The 22,652-nt window shown below is 40.0% G+C and overlaps 1 protein-coding gene across 11 annotated transcripts in view; it reads left to right on the forward strand.

Moving 5' to 3' along the window:
* Window positions 1–22,652, forward strand: part of CADPS (calcium dependent secretion activator) — a 473,148-nt gene that overhangs the window by 323,477 nt on the left and 127,019 nt on the right. For 7 of the 11 annotated variants that reach the window (XM_043886639.1, XM_043886642.1, XM_043886633.1 and 4 more), the window contains exons 12-13: window positions 12,017–12,153; window positions 15,544–15,731. In XM_043886639.1, coding sequence (XP_043742574.1) covers window positions 12,017–12,153; window positions 15,544–15,731 — 325 coding nt within the window. Of the gene's footprint in view, window positions 1–3,880; window positions 3,893–12,016; window positions 12,154–15,543; window positions 15,732–17,780; window positions 17,940–22,652 lie in introns of all 11 variants that reach the window. The other 4 variants (XM_043886641.1, XM_043886634.1, XM_043886632.1 and 1 more) reach the window with 3 other exon arrangements.

Below are 22,652 nucleotides of genomic sequence, written 5' to 3' on the forward strand. Positions count from 1 at the left end.
AAGACAAGGAGATACCTGTTTTCAGGATACCTCCAGCCCTGTGGGGAAGTCTAGACAGTAAACCAAGTTAAAAAAAAAAATAGTAAGATAGTTTCACACACTGAGAAACACCATAAAGAATGTCATGCATTGGTGAGAGAGTGGAAGGAGGAAATATAACACAGATGATCTGAGCTTAAGCCCAAATGATAGGAAGTTACCCCCACAGACATCTGTGGGAAAAGAATCGCAGCAAAAGGGAAAGCAAGTGTGAAAATCCCTCATCGGAAACCTGACCTTGAACCCAGGGCTTTCATACAGTCTCCCCTCAGTTGTTCTTAAAACATGGACCACATAATTCTGTCACTATAGCAACTAAGTAGAGGTAAGGGAATTCTGATGAATTCCACTGCCATGTCTGTTTCTATTTAACCAGACTGTGTTCTTAAATCTTGTTACACCTTTGCTGGTGGGGAAACATTCTTGTTGAATGACAAATACTACCCATCAGGTGCTGCCAGGGATTCTTGTCCTGTACTGATGGTTTTTTTTAAAGGAAGATGCTTTCCCTCTGGGACAGTGTAAATAATCACACAATCATGCGGGTTTCCACACAGAAAACCCTAAACAAATAAGAAGTCGAGGAAGGGCTCAGGGGAGGAGGGATAGCCCTTCTGATCATGACCACCACCAAAGTTTCCTACTCTTTTTTCCTGTAACATTTATGACACTTAACTTTATCTGAGAGCAAAAAGAGAGAAAAGAAGCATCTCTTTGTAAATGGTTTAGTCATTAGTTGAAATAAAACATTCCCAATATTAACTTAATTATAAAAATTCCTCTGTAATGGTAGCCCTTCTTTCACCTGGCCTGACAGACTCCTTATAAATGAATTTTGAAACAACACATCATATCATATCCCTCTGAGATGGAATTATCTGTGTATGAGGAAACAAAAATGCCTAATTATGATCACCATCTAAATCAACCTCATAAAACATGTATCACAGGTGATATTTGGAAAATCTTGGTTTTATTTCCAAATACTTTCCATTTCTTCTGAAGTCATTTCACCTTACATTCAGTGTCTCTGTTCTATTGTCTCCCCAGATTAAGAACCTAGTACTTGGTTCGCGATCAGTCCACTTTTTTCTCACTAGTATAGGAAAGAGAATGGAAATTCAGGGGTAAAATGAAATGGAGACCAGACACAGATTCTATAAAGGTGATGACTGAAAGAGGCTGTTGAAGGGGATGCATGCCTCTTTATGGAAATACACTAGGGCTCTTGATTTAGAGTTTCCTTTGTGGGTAGGATTCATTTAGCTATGAAATTAGAATCTGGTCAGTAGGCATCAGCTAGAAGATTTGTTTGCATACACGCAAGGTTGATGTATGTTACTATCCTAGTTGACAGAGGAAGCTTTTATTAAATAGTGCTCCCAAAGCAGAATTCTAAGAGTTAAAATTTGGGGATGAGGATAAGTAGTATCAATCCCTCAAGAGCATGTGAGGCTGGCTGGGAGGTGAGTGAAAAGGTCAGGGACGTCATGCCCCTGGGATTTACCAGAACCTGCTGCCAGAGCCACCCCCTTCTCTGTTACCTCCTCATCGCTGCCTGGGAACAGAAGGTCTCTAGAGAGTATGAGGTGCACCCCCCTACCAGGCTCTGTAAGGAGGAGGCCACTGCTTTCAGCCACGCAGATTGTGCCCTTCAGGAGGCTCTTTTCCCATAGATAAAAAGGTGAACGGTGCCTCTCGAGTTGTGCAGTGCTCACTTTGCACAACTGTATGCTTCTGACCCCGCAGTCAATGACACTCCTTACATGGAGCTTCAACCCACTAGCGTTAAACCCAGTAATCCCGTGGTTACTTTACTACCCCTGAAACAGAGCCTCAACCACTCCAGACTTTTATCTGTTGCTAGTGTAGGCACTTAATGAAAACTGTGTCCAGAGTGCCAGAAAGTGAGGCTCTGTTCCCATACTTTAGAAACTAGCATCGTAATCTGGTCAGGATTTAACCCACCCAAACTTCTGTATCTGATCCCCAGTCACTTACAGTCACGAGCATATAAAACCCACAAGAAAGATCCAAACGGGATCCAAGAATTTTGCATTCTGTGGTGTCAGTGAGTAGTTGTGCGAAACAACCCAAAAATTGCCGAGAGTGGGGGATATGTCATATTGAGCGGAGTCTGCCGTAGAGTGAAGTTATGTAACAGTTATTGCAAAGCTGCATTTAAACCTTTATATTCAAACCCTCACTATTAAACAGATTAGGTTTAGATTTATACTAAGTCAGATTTAGTGTTTATTCATACTTAGAATCCTAACTAGCTCATCCAAATTTGCCGAAACTTGCCTTACCCTGACAATTAAAGTCCTGTGTCCCAGAAACTGTTTAGTCCTGGGCAAACCGCGACAAATTGGTTACCTAGTGACTTAGCAGCAGCAACAGCAGCAGTGCTGCAAAGCAAGATTACAGAAAAATGGAAAACAATCACAACTAGTAAGAAATAGCAAGTGTTGACCCTTCACCGACATTTGCTTCTCAGTCTGTACCTCAGTTTATTTTGTCACATCACAAACATTGCCAGTCACAGACTCTAACAGAAGGAGTAAATACAATCAAGTATTGCATTTTAAAAAGATTTTGTTGACTTCTAAAAGGTAAGGATCATTGTTAAATACTTGATTCTGTGCACATCTCATTAAATCCCCAGTTTTGAATATTTACTCAAAGTAGCTGCCGTCCTTGCAAGTGAATGATGAAGAACTTTTTAATGAGTTAGCTTTGTAATCACTATGTTAGTATTTACATGGCAAAGGGAAGCTAACAGAAAAATGCAAGAGGTTTTTTGGATACAGAAAAATAAACACTCCAGTCTTGTCACGTCGCTGTCTGCTCAAGGGAAATTTGAGAATGGAACATTTTACAGTTTGGGATACTTGACTGTAATCATGAGTTTATTTGGGTCTTTCTAAATTCAGTTTGACAGACTTCTGGGTGCAGACTTTATTTCTTTTGCAATTTCAGAAGTTCGATTTCAAAATGAAAAGACACGTCTAAGAGTGGAGTGGAGTATTTATATGGAATTGGGAAAACTGGAAAAAAAATAGATCCTGCTATTCATTAGTTTCTATGTGACTCTAAAATAATTTTGGGAGGGTTCCACCAAACTTTACAACTTTTTTGTTCTTTTGTGGTTTTTTTGGTGTGTGTTATTGTTGATTTAATTTTCTCTCTCTCTCTTTTTTTTTTTTTTTTTGTTTAAAACTTAAAAAAATTGTCAGTGCTTACCTGTACAACTTTTTACAACAAATACTTACAATTTTCTAATTTCTTAAGGCAAATGTTGCTTACTTTGGAAATGACATCCAAATCTATAATTGAGTGTTGCCACAATTTGTTATATCAAGTGGCCTCTCATTGAAACACCTGATCCCTGTCCAGTGTGTGTTAGAGGAACAGTAAAGATCAGTACCTCTGTTCTCAAGACTGGGAGGGGAGTGGGAATTTTAAGCTTTGCTATTTGGTCAATGATTATTTGATATATCACTTGCAATGAGTCTCATATTAATGTCTGTTTCTCAACTAATAACTGTTAATCACATCATAAATCCCTAAAGTTGGATGTTTTTGAGAATTGTTCTAGCTTTGCTACCACCTGAAGAGCCTTCAGCAGTTAGGGGGACCTTGGTTACTGTTGGTTTGGGGAGGGGGTTGGCTTTGGTTTTCTTGTTTTTTTTGTTTTGTTTCATTTAAGTTTTCTTGTTCAATCTTTGCTCGAACCCAAGAACTTTAGCTGCTAGGTTAGAACTCCTGTCTGCTTTCCTGAGCCTTGTTGCTAGTCTTTATGTTATTCTGGTTTGTTCCTTCTTACCCTGCTAACTTCTAGCTGGACTGAAGGGTAAGTGTTCCCCTATAGCTAGCACAGCTCAGATAATCAGACTAGATTATCTGACACCTGCAATGTGCTTCCTCCCTCTCCTCTGAAATCTTCCTCATGTCTAGACTTTGTAGTAAAACTTTTTATGTAATTTTCCTGACCTTAGGTTGGAAATGTAAGCTTCCATACTGAAACTAGGATGCATGTGATGTGTGCATAATTGCCTCCTCTCCTTGGCTTTCATATTGGCATCAAATGATCCTCTGAGTAAAGCCAACCATTAACATCTCCTATTTTTTTTAATTCCAAGAATATTAATGAACATCACAATGAAATGGCAAATAATGCCTTCGTTTCATGGAATTCACAGCTACCTGACTGCTTAATGCCTGAAAACAGATCATTTTGCACTCTGATGATGTGTTGTTGTTGTTGTTTTTCCTTTCCCTTTCCAAAGGTTAGAATGGTCAGAGAATCAATGGTGTGGTAACCATGGATACCTTAACAAACAGAAAGGTGGGCTAGGAAACCCAAAGATGGTAATTGAGCAAGACTCTAAGAAATTGCAGAACACAATTAATAAAGTAAATACATCATTTGAACATGAAAGAATTCATTCTGCCTAAATTGAGGGTGTACTATAAGACCCAATAGAGGTTAATTTTTAAGAGAGAGATATAATACAGGCAGCTACCACACACAAAAGCAAGAAATTGAGGACACAATTGAAATCATGTAATGTATTCACAGAAACTTCAGATTCACAGTCTCACAATGTCATGGAGGGTTTAGACCTGTGGTCTCAAATCTCTTTCCACTGCTCTCCCAAGAACAATGACAACAATAACATTTTTTACATCATTTGTATTTGTATTCATTTTTCTAAAAATACACCTCTAAGAGGAAAAAAAAGAAACTTTAAAACTTAGAAAAACCATTCTCTTCACTATTTAAGTTATTACTAAAACAGAGTATACAGTTCCTTTATTCACAGAGGAAAAAGTCAGTCACCAAAAATGTGCTGAGGGAAAACTTGACATTAGAGGGAGCTAGAAAAATTGGTCAAGAGAGCAGGCAAATATGTACTCAAGTATTCTGAATGCTCACTTACAAGTTGTAGGTCGCATCATTTCTCCTGACCATTTAATAATAGTCCTTGATTCTTTTTGTTTCTTAATTTTGCTTTCCCCCTCCTTTCCTTTTTTTTTTTTCTTTTCTTTTGCATAAATGTACCCCTAGCTAGCAGACAGATTTTTTTTTTTACCACTCCAAGCAGATACTTAATTCTTAATTTAACTTTCCTTCTTTTCCATGTCTGATGAGGCATTTTTAAAAGCTTACTGGAAAATGTGAACTTAGTGAAAATTTAGGATTTGCTATACTTAAAAAAAAAAAATCTACAAGATGGATGAATAGATGACTGAGTGAATTTTTTTCTAGTAAAATTATGTGTATTTGCACAACAACACATTGATATCCTAATAGACTTCCAAATAGTCATATGCCTAATTCCTTTCTAGAGTTTTGTCTGAGGAGATTTTTTGCTATATCTTCTTGTATTGTCAACTTGCAATTACTACATTGCAGGAATGCAACATCAGAGAATGAATTCAGCATTAACTTGCATGACCCCAAACTACACTGTAAATCACATTTCTTCTCTCCGTAAAGTACATGACTTTTTAGAAGAATAGACTCTCACAGTAAGGTCCAAAATTTTCCAAATACTGTGGTAGGCTCTCAATAGATCATATTAAATGAAGGGTCACTTCTTTGTTACCTACTTCAGGCACATCTAACATATTGTTCACTAATCAACTGAGTATTTTCATGACCTATAGTGACTTATAGGAGACATTATTAATTAGTTAACTCTCGAAAATTTTGTTAGCTCATGCTGCAGTGCCATAAAAATATTATCAAGTGCTCTGTAAATTGTAAGTAAAGCAGGGAAAATTACAGATCATTTATTTGTTTCCTGATCACTGACAAAAATCTCTGATGATTTTTATTCGAAGCATTTGCCTAATGAAGAATCACACAAATGAACATTGAAATAAACATCACATGTTTATCCTCGTGGTTGTCCTGTCAGTGATTTCTGCAAAATGCAGTGTGGCCCTTGATAGCTTCTTAGGAAGCCTTTCGGTATTGGCCATGCAAGTTAGCTTGACTGAAGGACCATGAAAGAATTAAGTTGTTTCTCAAGGGCAGCAGGCAGGGGAGGACCAGTCTTTTGCTTGCTGTGCAGAGCTCAGGCAGGGAGCAACATCCCCTGGTTATTACTTGATCATGCCAAGAAAAACTCTTCTAGAAAAGTCCGTAAACAGCCAGCTGCCATCAATCATTGTCATTTCTTTATTTCATGTCTTCTGATGAGGTTGACTACTGTCATTGTTCGTTATTGTCCAAACCATACATTCACTCTTACACTGTCAAGCAGATATGACAAGCACACATTTTCCATATAAGAAAGATACAAAGTCACCTTTTAATTTGCAGTTTGAGTTCACAATGACTTTATAGTTACATTAGCTATTCTCTTGCCTCAAGCATCCATCAGGAGTAACAGCAGCCATAACTGTGCTCTAAATTTCAGTGATAAAACAGCTACCTCTAGTTTATTATCAAAGGGATTCATTAGAGAAAGGAGCCTCTCTCAGACAATTTATTAGCAACGTAGTCATAGTTTATTTTCAACAGCAGAATTTTTTCTCTAGCCTATAAAAAGTTCTAAAATATAATATTACAAAATAAAAAGAGAGATTTGACCTTTTGTGTTCATTCCCTGAGCTGCTGGGATAATAAAGCCTCCATAAAATGAAAATTGAAAAACTATATTATCCACTCCCCTCAAGAAAATTCCATTTGGTAGACCTTACCGAAAACTTATCTAAATTTTTTTTGGATCAGAAACAAGGTCACACAAATATGCTTGCTATTAAGAGATCATGAAATAATATGATACATGCTTTCCTATTGTGAGGGAGAAAATATCAAACATGAAGTAAACCCAAACATCGTGATGGGTTAAAGAACAGGTAAATGATAGGATGGTCAATGAGGAACATCACTTGAAATTTAAGCAGATTAAATGAGAGTGTAAAGTCCACATAATCATATCATTCCAGGAACTGTGATTTTCTCAATATTCCTTAAATGCCACACCAAAATTGTTTTCAAGCAAACTTGGGGTAAAGATTTTAGTTAGTTTCCACTTGAAAGGATACCTGCCTTCCTGAAGTCTGTGTGTCTGTCAGCCTTTTCCTTTATCATGGATGCCCACTGATAGTTCCTTAAATTTATAAATGTTGTTTAGGCACCATTATTCATCTAAGTTCAGTGTGAAGTCATTCTCCTATGCCCATGCTATAGAGGACTTCAAAATCTTTATACATTTAAAGCCCAGAAGTGAAACAAGTAGCATTGTTTGGAAGATGTGTTGAATTATGCCCTTGCTCCAAAGCCTATGAAATTACATAGCCCATTTTCAGTACATGTTAAGCCCTTGCAAACCAAGCAAGAGTTAGCAACTATTCAGCCAAGTCTGAAAAAGGTTAAGACTGAAGTAAATTCTTAAAATTCAGTCAATCCTTGATTTCTTAAATAAGTTAAAAAAAAAAAAAAACTGCACATATACTAATGAAAAAGAACATTGGTATGTGTCTCTGAAAGCAAGAGCTAATCCAAACCTCATTAGAGCTTTAAGCTTCTACTTTCCCCTCCTAATTCTGTTTTGCTCAGCCTAGTATTTAAATTCATTTGCATTCCCTTGACACATGCCAAACATTGGCAAAGAAATGGATCCCAAGGTGTCCTGAATCCAGGAATTGACTTTCTCACCCTTTTGCTCTGGGCTGTTTTCCCCTTGCTAATGTCAACATTGGAGTTTTCTTTTTCTCTCATCAGCCTGTTCCAATCGTTTGTACAGGGCAAAATGGGATTGCACAGAGCATTTAGTTTTTAATGTTCAGCACTGTGAAAGAACAGACTGGGCCATTGCAAGGATGACTGGATGGTGTTGCTTGAGAAGCACCCACAAGTTCTTTGAAACAGAATTTAGAACAGCTGGACCGCTGCAGTGTTTTATTTTAAAATAGACAACATATGTAATGCATATGGTCCTAGACATGTATGGAGACACAGGCAGACAATCTGAATGGTATCCAAAGACACCTGCACCTAGAATTCTGTTTCCTTTTATAAGATTTTTTTCCCCCCTAAGAGCACATGTTCCCACTTTGGGATTTGCAAGATGCCATCTGAATCCCCATGTGTGTGACTCCTTAATAAAGTCAATGGGAAGTTTCCTGGGATGGAGGTGTCAGAGTAAGTCAGTTAATAAATACCTCCTAAGGACCTGGCTCCTCCAAGAGCTGGCAGGGAAAATAACAGATCAGGAACGTACCCTCTAGAAACATACTATCTATCAGGGAATTTAAGTGTGTGTTCTGACCACAGAGAAATTGGAACATCATCCAGCAAAAACACAGAGACAGAGATTAGGAATTAATTATACAGGGCCAGAGGAGAGGCATAAAGCAGAGAGCTTGGGAAGGACTCTCAGCTTCCTAGAAACAATAAGGTTTAAGAGGCCACCTCTAACTAACATTAATGATCAATGTAGAGACAGCCTTGGCTTTCTGAGAATGTTAGACCAACTGACTTTGAGAGTGGTGAGAAGCCTGCTCGTCCACTCACAGCTAAGGTGAGCACCTAGTATATGCCAGGTACCTGGGTGCTTTACAGATTCTCCTTACCAGATCCTGTCAACAACCACCTCTGAGGGTAGACTCAAACACCTTTCTCAACTTAACATGTGAGGAAAATGAGACTCAGAAACATTAGTCAACTTCCTCATGTCTCATATCGTCTAACAGCAGAGCTGGCCTCACATTCAGTCTTTGTGACCCTCTAAGCCCAGCCATCTAAGCACCTGCTGTCCTACCTCAGATAAATTGTTCCTGTTGAATTTAATGTGTCAACATTTCCGAAAGTCAAGAAATAGAAAATATTTGTTGACCAAGTGAATTTATTTATTTCGATGAGATATTGATAAATTAATTATTTTAACACATATGTCTTGAGTACCTGCTGTGTGCCAGGTTCTGTTGTAGGTACTGGGAGCACAGCAGAGAACAAAAATTTCAAAATCCATGTTTGGATGGAGCTTCAAAATCAGATCCCTTCCATGGACACCTTAAAATAGCATTCCCCACCTACTGAGTCTCCATTTTTTTTTTCCTCCCCCTGAATGTAATAAACTCAGTGAAACTCTCAGAAATTTCATGGGAGCCAGCCACCCTCTTAAGCATTCTTGAGTTGTTGGAACCATTGAGACAATGAGCCTAATTCTGAATAAATGATGATTTTATGTAAGCAAAATCCAGGGGCTGCTCGGCTTACTTGCTGGAAATTCCCACTGCATTAAACTCCATCCCACGCACATGGAAGGTGTGAAAGGGACCTTAAGAATGATTAAATGACAGTGACAGCAGAAAGGGAACTGAAAGTTCGGCTCATTTTACACATGAGGAAACTGAGGCTCAGACAGATCGACACCTCCACCAGTATCCCGCACTTCTTTAAAACCGGAGCTCACGGGAGGGTCCAGACCTCCTCCCAGGCTCATTCACCATGTGAACTGACAAGAGACAAAAGGGGAAGAAGGGAAACAGCAATCTTTATGTTGATAGGATTACTTTCAGAAAAGGAAAACAGGCGGATTTTAAGCCTATTTTAAAGCCTGCTTTAAATTGTCAGTAAAAATGAAATTGTTCTTTCTATGAAGTCTAAGCCAAGAATTAGCGTGGTGAAGCTGTCTTGTGATGATGGATGGGGGAGGCGGGAGGGTGGGTCTGTACCCGGGTCTCCACGGAGGAGCCAAGCTCTCTTTGCAGATCCATTTCCTGAACTGGCAGCCAAGCAAAATAGTTCATCACCAAGTTTTCTAGAGGCTCAGCAGTTAAAGAGTAAGAGACTTGAAACACGGGCTATATTTTTAACAGCCACGAAAGAGAGTCCTCTTCTCTCTAGCTGAGTGACCATTTGCGTCATCATAATTGAAGAGCAGTAAAACGGCAGAGCCAAGCTGGTAAGGTGAATGGCCTGACCAGTTAGTCAACCTGCAGCCTCCTCTGGGAAATCTGAGAGCAGGAAGCTGGTGCTGGCTGAAACTCACCTCATCTATCTGCTAGAAATTGGGAGGCACAGCGTGAATGAGGCTTTTTATGAGGATGAAACAGGACAAGCAGTGGGTGTGTACCCCACTGTTAGTTTCTCCAGGGACTGACACGATGGGGCTAAAAGAACAGATTTGTCCTAGGTGATGGAGCGGTACCACATGGGTTACAGGAGTATCATCTTGCAGGAAGACACCTAAAGTTGGAGCAGGTTCAAACCACTTGCCTTGGGCCACGGGAAACACACACACACACACCCCACCCCACCCCGCAGAAACACCTAGCTTTTTCCCCAGAACTAACTTCCTGGCCACCTCTCTTTCCAGCCATCCCGAGTCGAAAGAGAAATACAGCTTGGAGACCACATTACCAGACAAAAGATGCTCAAAGATTAAGCACCTAGCCTCCGAATTGAAAGCACTTTCCTGAAGACAAATCTCAGGCAGCTGACCCAGCAAAGAGGCAGGTTCTCTAATAAAATTCCTGCGCATGTGATAGCCCTTCCAAAATCTCATATTTTATCCTCTGAAAGGAGCAAATTGGCTATTAAAACACACATTCTTTGACTTGCCTTCTGGAAACTGTTGCTTTCGTGTGTCTTGGGCATAAACAACACATCCTGTTCAAACACTGACCACTTGCTCCCTCTCTGAAAGATGACTGAAGATTTAAAAAGCTAATAGGAAGAAGGCATACATCTGACATACCATGCGTTTAGATTGAAATGATACACATTAATAATACAAGGGAAAATCATTATCTTAATATTACACTGTAACTATACCCCATTTTCAGTCAGCCCCCAAGCAGGGAAGGAAAAAAAAAGGCTGCCTGGGATGAAGGCCACGTTTGAAAATATTATTCAAACACCTTCTCTAGTCAGAAATCCATTCTCTGCATGTCCTGACAGCATTGCTGGTCCCTGGCAGGTGCCTGTATTCGAGTAGAATGTTGCACGCAAGGAGATGAATACACTCTTGCTTGATTTAAGATTCTTTTTCCCTGCAGCATTTCAGGAGAGTGAGTAAATATGAGATGGAGTGATCTAATTTCTAGGACCTTCATTCCCTCCTCTTCCAAGATTTGCTTGGTCTCGCTTGAGTTGAATTCTCTGAGTTATTTTGCCGATTGAATATAGACTATTTTAGTTACACATATTGAGATTAATTAGTTAGCCCTTAGGAGGTTTTGCCTGCAGCCTTCACCCTGTAAGGAAAAGTGTGAATACATTGAGACTATTAATTCACAATAAATGGCAGATCATAGCCCTTGCTGAGTAAATTTGTTTGTCTTTCATAAGCTTTGCTAACTGAGTAAGCACACTATCTCAGGCAGTGTCCTTTGCTATCACTAACTAAATTCCCAGTGAACTTATTCTCCAGGTTTCAGTGGAAATCTTTTGTTATTATTTTGTTTTAATTTTGGAGGATGGGGACCCAAACCTTTTGTGCAACCAAATTGGCCACGGGGATTTGAAAGGGGAGGATACTAATATTGTCACTTGGCTGAGAATCAGCATAACCCTTTTTTTCCAGATGATCCCAGTAATTGTAGAGAAATTGCTCTAGACATAACCACTGGAATGGCAGAATCTATTAAAAATCGAAAAGCTAAATAGGCTTTTATAAGCAAAGATCCGATCTGCTTTCAGTGTTTGGTGAAACACAGGCGAAGTTACGGTCGTGTGCTTAGTTTTTCAAGAACAACATAAATGCACTAGAGTTGAGATCATTTGATAAACATGTTGATGCCAATATATTTTTGCCGAAATGCAATAAACTCACCAGTAAGTGATGCAAGTTGACAATGGGAGGTAAAAAGAGTATCTTGGGGATGTTGGTGGGCGGCGACGGGGAAACAGCTAGCGTTCGTAATGCTTAGTGAATTCCTGTGTATTTGAAATGTCAAAGAAAATGCGATGTTTCTCTAAATTGTGTCTCTCTCTACATGTATAAATGAACAGACGCAGATAGAGCTCAAAAACATGGCATGGATGAATTTATCTCTTCCAACCCCTGTAACTTTGACCACGCTTCCCTCTTTGAGATGGTGCAACGCCTAACTTTGGATCACAGACTTAATGATTCCTATTCTTGCCTGGCAAGTATATTCTTTGGTCTACAGCAATTTAAACGCAATAACATTTTGAAAGATAAAATATTTCTCTACCTTTGTGTCAGAAGCTCTTCTCCCCATTACGGAACCTCTTTAACAATTATAAATGTGTTCTTGATTTCCTGGGTTGAGATAGTTTTCCTTACCAAAGAAAGAAGACAGAGCGGGAGGAAGTTATCAGTAGAGACAGATCCAATTCCCCAGCCTCCCTATCTAAGCTTCCCCCTTTTCAGCTGCTACATGAGAAATATTCTCAAGAGGATAATCGAGTTTGGCACCTACTTGTAGAGAACTTGCAAAAATTGCCTTGGTTTCTTAGTCTTCAAGATCCCCCTCCCACCTCATTCCAGATAATAAGACCCTGTGCTCCTGTCTCAAATGAATAGATCCTTTTGTTTATATTTTTAAAGATTAAAATGGTTTGTCAATAAAGTTCACTTCCCCTTTCATAAGCTAAATGGGTTTGGGTTTGTTTGTTTGGGTGGCTTTTTTCCCTACATAGTATTCAAACCACTTTTATACCCTTGGAGGGAATTTTTTTATGGTGCTTAAGATGGTTAGAAGTCCAACTCTCCCACAAGAGCATGGGTATTTCTTAAAATCCTGTTTTAAGCCTAGATTTAAATCATTTAAATGCAAAGGACTGCTATTATGTCTTTATTGGATTTCTGAAGATACATTCTGGGCTTTATACTATGCAATTTAAAAGAGACTCAATTTATTTTCTTCTGCAAACCAGAAATTGTTATTTCTTAAAGATAGACTATTGATCCCACTTTATAGATGGGAAAGGTGAGGGGAAAGGGTGCAATGGCTTTACACAGAGGAAAAGCCTCATCTCTGACTCCACATACTAAGATGAATGTATCTGTATATTGTTAATATTAATTAACTCAGGTTAACATTTTATTGATATCAACATAAATATAATGAAAATCTGGATTTTTTTTCTTTAAATGACATGGCTTTCTCCTAAATCTGTTCCAATTTTTCTTTTAAATTCCTTTTTTTTGTTCTTTGTCAGAAGCCAAAATATTAAAATGACAGATAAAATAGTCTAAAAAACAGAAGATCATGTGGAATAATTTATTAATCTTTGTCTCATAAAAGATTCACTGATTATCTCAGGTTTAGAATCACGTTATCAGAAGTCTGAACTTTGCCAAACTGAAAAGGAATACATCATTTTGACTTAAAAAAAAAAAAAAAAAAGGCTTACCTTGCATTGCAAGGCAGTTTTTCTCAAATGTGTTTCCTGTGATTGTGTAATTATTCACATAATTATAAATTGTGTTCATGAAACTTGTAAGAATTTGCCTCTGAACTTAAATTGTTTCCTTTTATATATAATTCCTAGTCTCTTGAGGAATGTTTTTGAGACATATTATTTTCAAGACTTTTTTCAAATCGTACTTTCTTCAAACAGTTTTCTTTTTCACTAAGAAATTCATCACTGAGGAGTGAATGCCCTCTAAAAAATTAAACCAGAAATGAAATTTTGAAGCTTGCTTCCTGATAGTCATATTCAGGCCTAAAAACCCCAAATTAATTGTGAATAGTGTAAAATAGTTTCCTTCCCTATTTGCATACCTGTATGTATTAATCGTCATCCCCCAATTTCAGAAAATAAGAACCATTAAGAGGACCTCATCTCCTGCCTCCATACATTCCATTTTCTCATTATTACAGTCTTTTTTTCCAGTCAGTTTTGGAGACCGACCAGCAGGGATACATAAATTTTTCTGTGTCTTCGACTGAGCTCCTAATTGATATTTCTTCAACTCTTTTCAAAGCAGCTATTTTGGCATCTACAAAAGACTTGGTGTCATCTGAGTCGTAGAAAATATATTTTAATCTTTCACAGCAGTGTTGTTTCTAAGATTTAGCATTTGGGGTAGCAGATGGAGTGGCAAAGAAGTTGCCTATAGGGGCAGCCCACTGCCTCGACTACTCTCCCGCCCTCTGCAGTAACTTATCATTTGAAATAGGAAAGATGCCGTCTTTCGTCGGATGCATTGCTGAGCTGCATGTTGTCAATCGAAGATTCCCCGGATCCCTAGCACAAGATCCGAGTGTTGCGGGGGCCTCCCTCGCTGCACTTCTGTGGCCTCTACCTGCCACCCAGTCACTTTCTCCTTTTGCCTTTTCTCTCCCAGGATGGAGAGGTATATTCAAAAGATGACTCAGAGAAGACCCTCAAAGTAAAATTAGGTTTATATTTAAGATCATCCTAAATTCCCAGCTTACAAAGTACCACCTCAATTTTTATTTCTGGCTTCAGAAAAGTACTCAGACTGAAAGAAGTGATTTCATTATAGGCTTGTCCCAAGAGTGACTTTGAGCAGCAAGTCGCTGGGCCTTACTGAGCATCTTTTTTCTTCAGTGCTTGGTGGAGGCAGCAGTTTCTATACCATGTCACCTCCTAATGTGCTCTGCATCAGAGATTCCAGCCCGATTCTTTTTTAGAGCAGAGTTTTGTGTGGTCCTGCAGCACGCAAATACATAATAAGAAAACAAATAACTGCCAGGGAGAATATAAAACACTCAGCCTGGGCACAGGAAGCTCCTCTCAGTTTAGTTGACTCCTATATGATTCACAGCTTGAGAACTTAAAGTCATGTTCTTTTTGGAAAGTTCTGTTATTATCTTCATTTTAAAATCTTAAAAAAAATTTTTTTTTTTCTTCCAAAGTGAAAGGATTTATGAAGTCCTGGCATGAATGTAGATCAATCCCAGTATTTGTTAATGCTCCAGAGTATTAAAAATACAGAAGACATGGAGAACGACAGAGCTGGGTTTGGGTCCTGGCTGTTTTGTATTATCCATGAGCTCTTATTTTCGTTTCCTCATGTGTGAAATAAAGATAAAGCTGCCCTGTAGACTTCTCGAGGTTGTCATGGGCTCAACTAAAAGCTCTTGTCAAGGGTAAAGCACTGTACCAACTTAAGGCATTAATGTTAATATTTTCTCTTATCAGCAACCGAGACTTGGCCCTGGCCCCACCGCAGTGCTCTTAGGGTTTACGGTTCAGTGTTAAAGCAGTGGGTGAGACTCTTGTTTCTGGAATCTTGCCCTCTGCTGATCCATACTCCATCATTACTAGCTGTGGGACACTAGGGAAGCTCCATGTACTCCCTGGGCTCAGGTTCCCCATCCACCCGACAGGGAGAGCAGCCCCTCCCGCACAGGCTCTGGTGAGGACTAACCCAGCTCGCTCTCACGGTGTTGACAGAGTGACTGTGCTCAGTGAGCGATCAGGAGGTGCTGGCTCTGGCTGTTCTTAACCCCCTTCTGCAGTCACCCCCAGCTGTAGAGCTCTCCCCCAGCTACACCCAACCTGTATTTGAAAGACGGTCTCTCCTTTATTCCAATCAGGGCTGGTTCAGTCCTGGCCAGGTGTTTGTACTAGACGAGTACTGCGCCCGGAACGGGGTCCGAGGCTGCCATCGCCATCTGTGCTACCTCCGAGACCTGCTCGAACGGGCAGAAAACGGCGCCATGATCGACCCAACCCTCCTGCACTATAGCTTCGCCTTCTGTGCGTCCCACGTCCACGGGAACAGGTAGGCACGTGTCCGGGGGTATTCCTTTTAAAAAGATGTTTAAGGTGCTGGCAGTGGTTCACAGCTGGTCCTGCCCTTGCTGTCCTCTCTAAGTCTCCCCATTCCTATTCGCTCAGTAGGACAGACATGTGGGGGCACACACACCAGCCACCCAAACACAAAGAACGTACACACAGGTCTGACTTTCTTCTCCCTTCTTGAGTCTCAACAGAAACAGCAAATAGGACTTCTAGAGTGGTCTCTGAAGTTAGAACAGTCTAGACTCAGATAATAGCTGCTCCATTTGCTAGCATTGCCTGGGTAGCAGTTAAACCCTCTCTGCCTCTGTCTTCTCATCTGTAAAACAGGGAAGATAGAATCTTCATGGGATTGTTGAGAGAATGTACGTGGATATAAAAAGTTCAGCACAATGCCTGGAACATGGCAAGGGCTCAATAAATATCTGTCTTTGTTGTTGTTATCATTTATTTCATTAAAAAAATGGCTACTTACTGAAGGTCAGGAACTCTGGTACACCTTCCGCGTACATGGTGAGCAAAAACTAGACATTAAGCAAAGGCAGAGTTACAGAGAAATTCTTCGAGAAACAGGGATGAAATCCCATGGTAGCATTTAATGAAGGACCATGATTCAGATGGGGTGGCAGGACGCTGGGAGAGTCTCCCTGAGGAAGTGATGCTTGGCCCGAGTACTGAAGTTGGAGTTGAGTGGTCCTGGGAGAAAGGAGGAGCATGTACAAATGCTCAGCAGAGGAAACTCAAGGGCTGAAGCAAGCAAGGTGATGCTAGGAGACGTAGATAATCATGGCACTTTAAATTTAACCAGAGAGCTGGGAGGAACTTCAGAGATCATGGTGGAGTCAACCCCTTCGGTTTATAGGTTTTACAGACAAGACCAGAACACCAGCTCTCCTAACTTCATACTAAGTACTTTCTTTCTTTAGACATTGCCCAGCTCCTGGAGGAAAAGATCCATGTTCTCAATAATGCAAAAAGCAGTAAATAACTTAAGAAAGGTACCATTTGGCTCTGAAGACCTGGAGTAAATTTCTGCACTGCCACAGCCAGTTTACTATCTCAGTGTGTGTAGCCTCACATTACTATAAAGAGAAGCCTCCATTACCCCGCGAACCCCTACCAATAGCCGGGGAAGGCACACCCAGGGAAAACTAGGTGGCTTCAGAAACCGAGCCTGCAGTTGAAAAGCTTGCTGCTCTGGGGAAAGTCTTACATGAGAGAATCCAGAATTGACAACTTTTTCTTTTAAATCAGAACTGTGTCAGTCATCTTTGCAAGCTATACAACTCTGGAATATCTGTGGGGTTGGTTTTGTGCTTTTCCTCTCTCTAGTGCTGGTAGATTTTATGAGATGCAACTTCAACATTTAGAGCTGGGTAACAATAGCACTGTAGGTTTGAATATTTAACAGGCAACAAGATTTTCATCACCTCCCATTGTTACCAGGTTTGCTAGCCCAGCACATGACCTTTCATTTGCATAAAAGATATTCATGAAAACTCTGATACCTGGGGACTATCTCTGCATAATTCTGCTTTTTATAAATATGTACACTTTGATGACTATCTGTTACAGCCTCTTGGACTGAATTCTTTAAAGAGAGAGAGAGAGAAGTTGCATTATATTCTCTGGGTTGTCACACTGTATTCTACATATGTTACTGAATAAGGAAGTGTTATAAAATAATGAAGTGTTTTTGTAAACTCCCTGGTAAACATCATCATGAATTATGATACACATTGTCTGGATTTCATATTGTAAGACTGCCACTTGATTCACAGTTAGGTTTATACATCTTGTCATGGAAACAGTTTTGGATTTCTTATTTTCTTTTCAGTTCTGATTTTCCTTATGCAAGTTTGCATCTTTTTTTTTTTTTTTTGCTTATTATTTTAGTTTGAATGCATTTGCTCTTGCTGTTTGATGCATCCTTCTTTTTCTTTCTTTTGTTTGTGCATGTATGTGTGCTCTTGATTCTCCCATGGCTGGCCACACTCTGTGCATGCTCCATGCGACCACCCCCTCTCCAAAGTCAACAAATGCATGCGTACCTTGGTGGGCTGCCACCAAACACAGACCCTGAAGGGAGCAAAACTCCCTCCCCATCTGAACCAGAGGCTAAAAAAGATACCAAAAAGGAATCCAAAAAAAGAAAAAATCCCAAAACCCAGGCAAATCCAGAGCCTAAAAGGTAAGATGTTTCGTGTGTATTGGCTTGTGTTTTGGGATGTCTGTGACCTTTCCCTCTCCCCCATCTATGCTGAATCTCAGCCTTAACAAACAGCAAGCTTTGTGTATTCCTGAAGTCTCTGTTTGAAGGTGCACTTTAAAAAACCACGCTAGCAATGGACAAAAATATCATGTATTAGGACTGAATTTGAATCGGGTATTTAGTGACTCTTAAAGCATGTTCATATTGAAAAAAACTAATCGAGCAATATGTAAACAGAAGCATGAGTCAGATTGCTTTTTTTAGTGGCATCTAGTTAGGGGCCTGGTAGCTTAACAAGTCACTCATAATAAGCAACCCATGATTTATAATTTTGAAATTATGGTTAAGGAGCAAATAAAATGGGTTGGCATAAAATGAGTTTATACGTTTCTAGTAGGTCCATCATTTTCAGCAGACCCTCTCAGTTCTACATTTATTGCATGAAAGTAATCCATTTTCAAATAATTGTTTATAATGCACGAAGTAATGTCTGTCACCAAATTAATGACTCCTCATAGAATCATTTATATGATGAAGTCACCTTGAAAATACTTTTAAGTTCTAAAATTATGTTTATCCTCTCTTGTTTCATGTGTCTTTTACATATTCTTTGTGAATTGGTAAAATGGCGAATCGGTGGCTTTTATTCCCTTTTAAAGAAAATGAAGTAGGTCTACAGTTATATCCAGCATTATCCCTATGTCCTTCTTCATCCTCCCTATCTCGCCCCAAATTAGCACTGACAGTTTAAAGTTCGTGGTGAGGTTTGGAATGGATGCTCTGACCCTGGCATTGCCCAAGGACGCAAAGTTTGCAGGGAGCTCTGTCTGCTCTGTGCTTCACTGTGGATTTGCTCAGTTGAAACTTTCTAAGTCCTCACATTCATACAGTTCGCTGTAGGCAGACCAAATGAAAAGGCCAGTTTCACTTCCTAGGAAATGAAGCAGGCAGTGGATCATTGTATGCCAGTCTAATAGTGAAGGTCAAAGAAAGCCCCGATTTCATGGCAACACCCACCTTCTGAACTTGCAGTGTACACAGAGAGGAGTGGAGTTTTTGTGTTTCCCTGTGTGGGTCAGAGTGCAGGGCAGAAGTAGCTTGCAGTCGGTAAGAAAATGCAGAGTATTATAGGTGCATGAAAAGGAGGCTTCTTTGGCTGCTGTCCAAGGTGCTGGTTTTGGCATGCTCGGCACTGAAGTGGAGCAGAGAGCAAATGGCTGCACTTCCTGGAGCCTGACCTGTTTCCTGTGCCATGAAAAACTACCAGGAAAGATTGTGAGTGGTACTTTGAGGCTTATACACATAAGGGTCTATATTTGCTATTTTTTTAAGGAAGAAAAAATCATAATCTTAAATATCTGTACTTAAGTGTGGTATTCTGCGGTCTACAAAATGCTTTTAACGTATTGCTGTCTCCGTACATGTCACTTGCTGTAACATTTCAGGTCAGGTGCTTTTATACCCATTTTGCAGATGATGAAACTGAATGTCTGAAAATTTAGGTGGCAAACCCAAATATTCTGAGTCTAAAGTTCTTCTTTGTACCACATCAGCACTGTATGTAGATTCTAAAGATCTGAGTGTTAGAGCCTGTTCTCAATAAATCTAAGATGGTCATATCTCATTTCGGTGCCTCAGTTTTCTCATCTGCAAAATAAGCACATAGAATTATAGCATCTGTTATACTCCATAAACCTCTAAAATTATCTTCCATGGGCTATATTAAATTAAATAGACCATTGTTAGATTTCATAAAAAAAAGTGTAATTAAAATAAGGATACTTATCACCATTTAATGTGTTTTCTATATGCAAAGTACTGTGTGAAGTGCTATTTACATATATTATCTCATTTTATCCTTAATGCTTCACTGTGAGATCTGTATTATTATTACTGTCACCTAACAGATGAAGGGTTTGAGGCTCAGATAAATTCAGTCACTGTCTTCAGTGAACATGGTTCACATAGCAAACATGATTGTTCTCTCTTTGGAGCTTGGATTCGTAACTTCTCTGCCTTATTACCTGCCCAGCATTAGCACTCTGTGTGGTGTGAGATGCAAATTCAGCCCATTGAATATGAGTTTCAACATTTCCAGGTGACCTACTGTAGCAGCTGTCTGAATTAATTAAAGAAATTAATTTAAAAGATTAATTAAAATTTTCCATTTTTGTCCTGAAGATGTCCACAGTTAGTCTGGCCCACCTGGTGATTTTGACCTTGTAGAAAAAGAGTGTATCTGGAGCTTAGGGCCACCTAGAGGAGAGGTTCCTTTGAGCACCAATTAACACTGGAAAATATTTTCCTACCTCTCTCACCAGGATGAACACTGTTTGCATGTGGACAGGTTATCTCTTCTTTGACTCACAGTAAGAAGGAACTCATGACCCATGGAAACAAACTGCCCTCTAACTGAATTTAACTCAACAATAGATTCCATTCCTATTGTCATCTCACAACCAACTTTAGGTAAAAAGTAGCTTTTTGTCCAGTTATTAATTTTTTTTACCTATTAATAACTCAGCAGCCCCAAACATGGAGGCAGAGCCCAGCCCTGCTGCAGCTAGACATCATTAGTGATCACTCAGGTGCTGGTGACTGAGTTTATCCCATCTTCTCTGAAGCCTGTGCTGCGTCGTTGTGAGACACCATGGCTGTTACTGTTGTCAGTCGCTAAGTTACGGCTCTCACTTTCGCAGCCCCAGGGACTGAAGCCCGCAGGACTCCTCTGACTATGGGATTTCCTAGGAAAGACTACTAGACTGGGTTGCCATTTCCTTCTCCAGGGGATCTTCCCGACCCAGGGATCAAACCCACATCTCCTGCATTGGCAGGCAGATTCTTTACCACTGTGCCACCTGGGAAGCCTAACACTATGCCTACTTGAATCCAGAACATCTAATCCAGAGTTTCTCTGTTCATGATGCCACGCAGTGGAAGATAGTGGAACCATCGACATGTCTGGAATCTTTGAGATTCTTGACTTGGGGTGGTCTCTTCCCCAAGGGACACTTGGCGATGTCTGGGGCCGTTTCAATTCTCGCTTTGTGCTGCTGTTGTCCTCTGGTGGGTGGAGGCCTGTGATGTTTCTAAAGATCCTGCAGTACAGGGAGCAGCCCCATGCAAACAGAACCCAAAACATCAAACTTCCAGGTGTTGGGACGGAATCTCTCCTTTTTATTTGGATTTTGGTTCCTTTTATACAGGCATAGTCTGTGTCTAAAGGCTTGACACTGATGTTCAGCTTGTGCAGGGGTTGTCACAGACATCACATGGGAAGTTTGTAAAAATGGAGAGAATGAGGTCCCGTCTTCAAGTAATTTGGTTCAGCAAGTCTTCGATTGTGCCAGGCATCTACCCTTTTTAATCATTTCCTCCCCAGGTATTTCTGAGGCATTTGGTCTTCAGATCCTACTTATTCAAGACCTTGGTGGTCAAACTTAGCTGCACATTGGAATCACTTCAAGAGCCTAAAAAATTTTGATGCCTTAGCCCCACCAGCAGTGGTTCTGATTTAGTCTAGGATATGACCTAAGCATCTTGGTTTTAAACCCTTATGTGTAGCAGCATTTAAGAACCATTGATTGAGGGAACACTAGTATGAACTAGCTCTTTAAAACTGAGCCCATTTTTGCAAAGAGAGAGGGGAAAGAAAAGGAAAATGTGAGTATGTTCAGCTGGTTGCTCTTGGCGATCATCAAACCCACAGATGTAAATCACTATATCTTCTAATTTTTAAATCAGCTCCTAAGGTTGCTGTACTTAATTTTCACCATAATATTTTTAGTCTTCTTTCTAGATGACATTTAGATTAACATCACTTTGGTCACTGTCCCACAGTGACAAGGCAATCAAACAGCTCCGATGATTGCAAGTTGCATCAATGTTCCTTGGATCCCTTTATTATTGGGATTGGAAATTTTTCTCATTTACATTATTATTTAACATTTCTTGAATGCCAGTGCTGCTCTTCACATATGGCCTGCGGAGAAAGTACATTGTATCAGCAATTAAAAAATCCATAATGCCAACCGCCCCAATCCAAAGTAGGCTGCATAGATTAATGCGTCTGTAAGCAGATGCAAGAGGGCATGAGTCCTAAAAATCTCTGAAAATGTGTCCAAGGATGCTTTGGGGAGATGGATTTGAAGCCAAGGTGCTGCTTGTGTGCAGAAACCATGTGATCCCTGTGGCTTAGTCACTGAGCACTCAGATGGAGCTCACTTTTCTCCTGCTACTCCTGTTTCTAAGTCAGTGAGTGGTTCCACCCATCCATTTGCCCAAGACAAAACCTTGGGAGCAGTCCTTGATGTCTCCTTCCTCAGCGCATCACAGGGATTTAGTTACTGTGCCCTGCCAGTGCTTTCACATCTCTCAAGTCGGCCTGTTTCTCCTTATCTTCAGGACCACTGCCAGGGTTCCCGTCTCTAACTTCTCTCCCCTGGACCACAGCACTTGCTTTATTGTCCATGTCCTTGCCTTCAGTATGGGTCCCTTACTCCCAATCCATGTCATATCATGGTTGCCTTTAGTTATTGTGGGGGGAATTCCTACCTAAAAGTAAAGGAGTCATTTTGCATATGTATTTAGTTTTTCCTTTTTTCTCCAGTATTTCCTTCCCTCCTTTCTTTCCTCCCTTTCTCTCTGTGTTACACGCACATGCAGCCATTAGGACATTATGTCTGGTGCTTC

Source organism: Cervus elaphus, chromosome 24, assembly GCF_910594005.1.
Source record: "Cervus elaphus chromosome 24, mCerEla1.1, whole genome shotgun sequence".
In the NCBI taxonomy this organism is placed as follows: domain Eukaryota; kingdom Metazoa; phylum Chordata; class Mammalia; order Artiodactyla; family Cervidae; genus Cervus; species Cervus elaphus.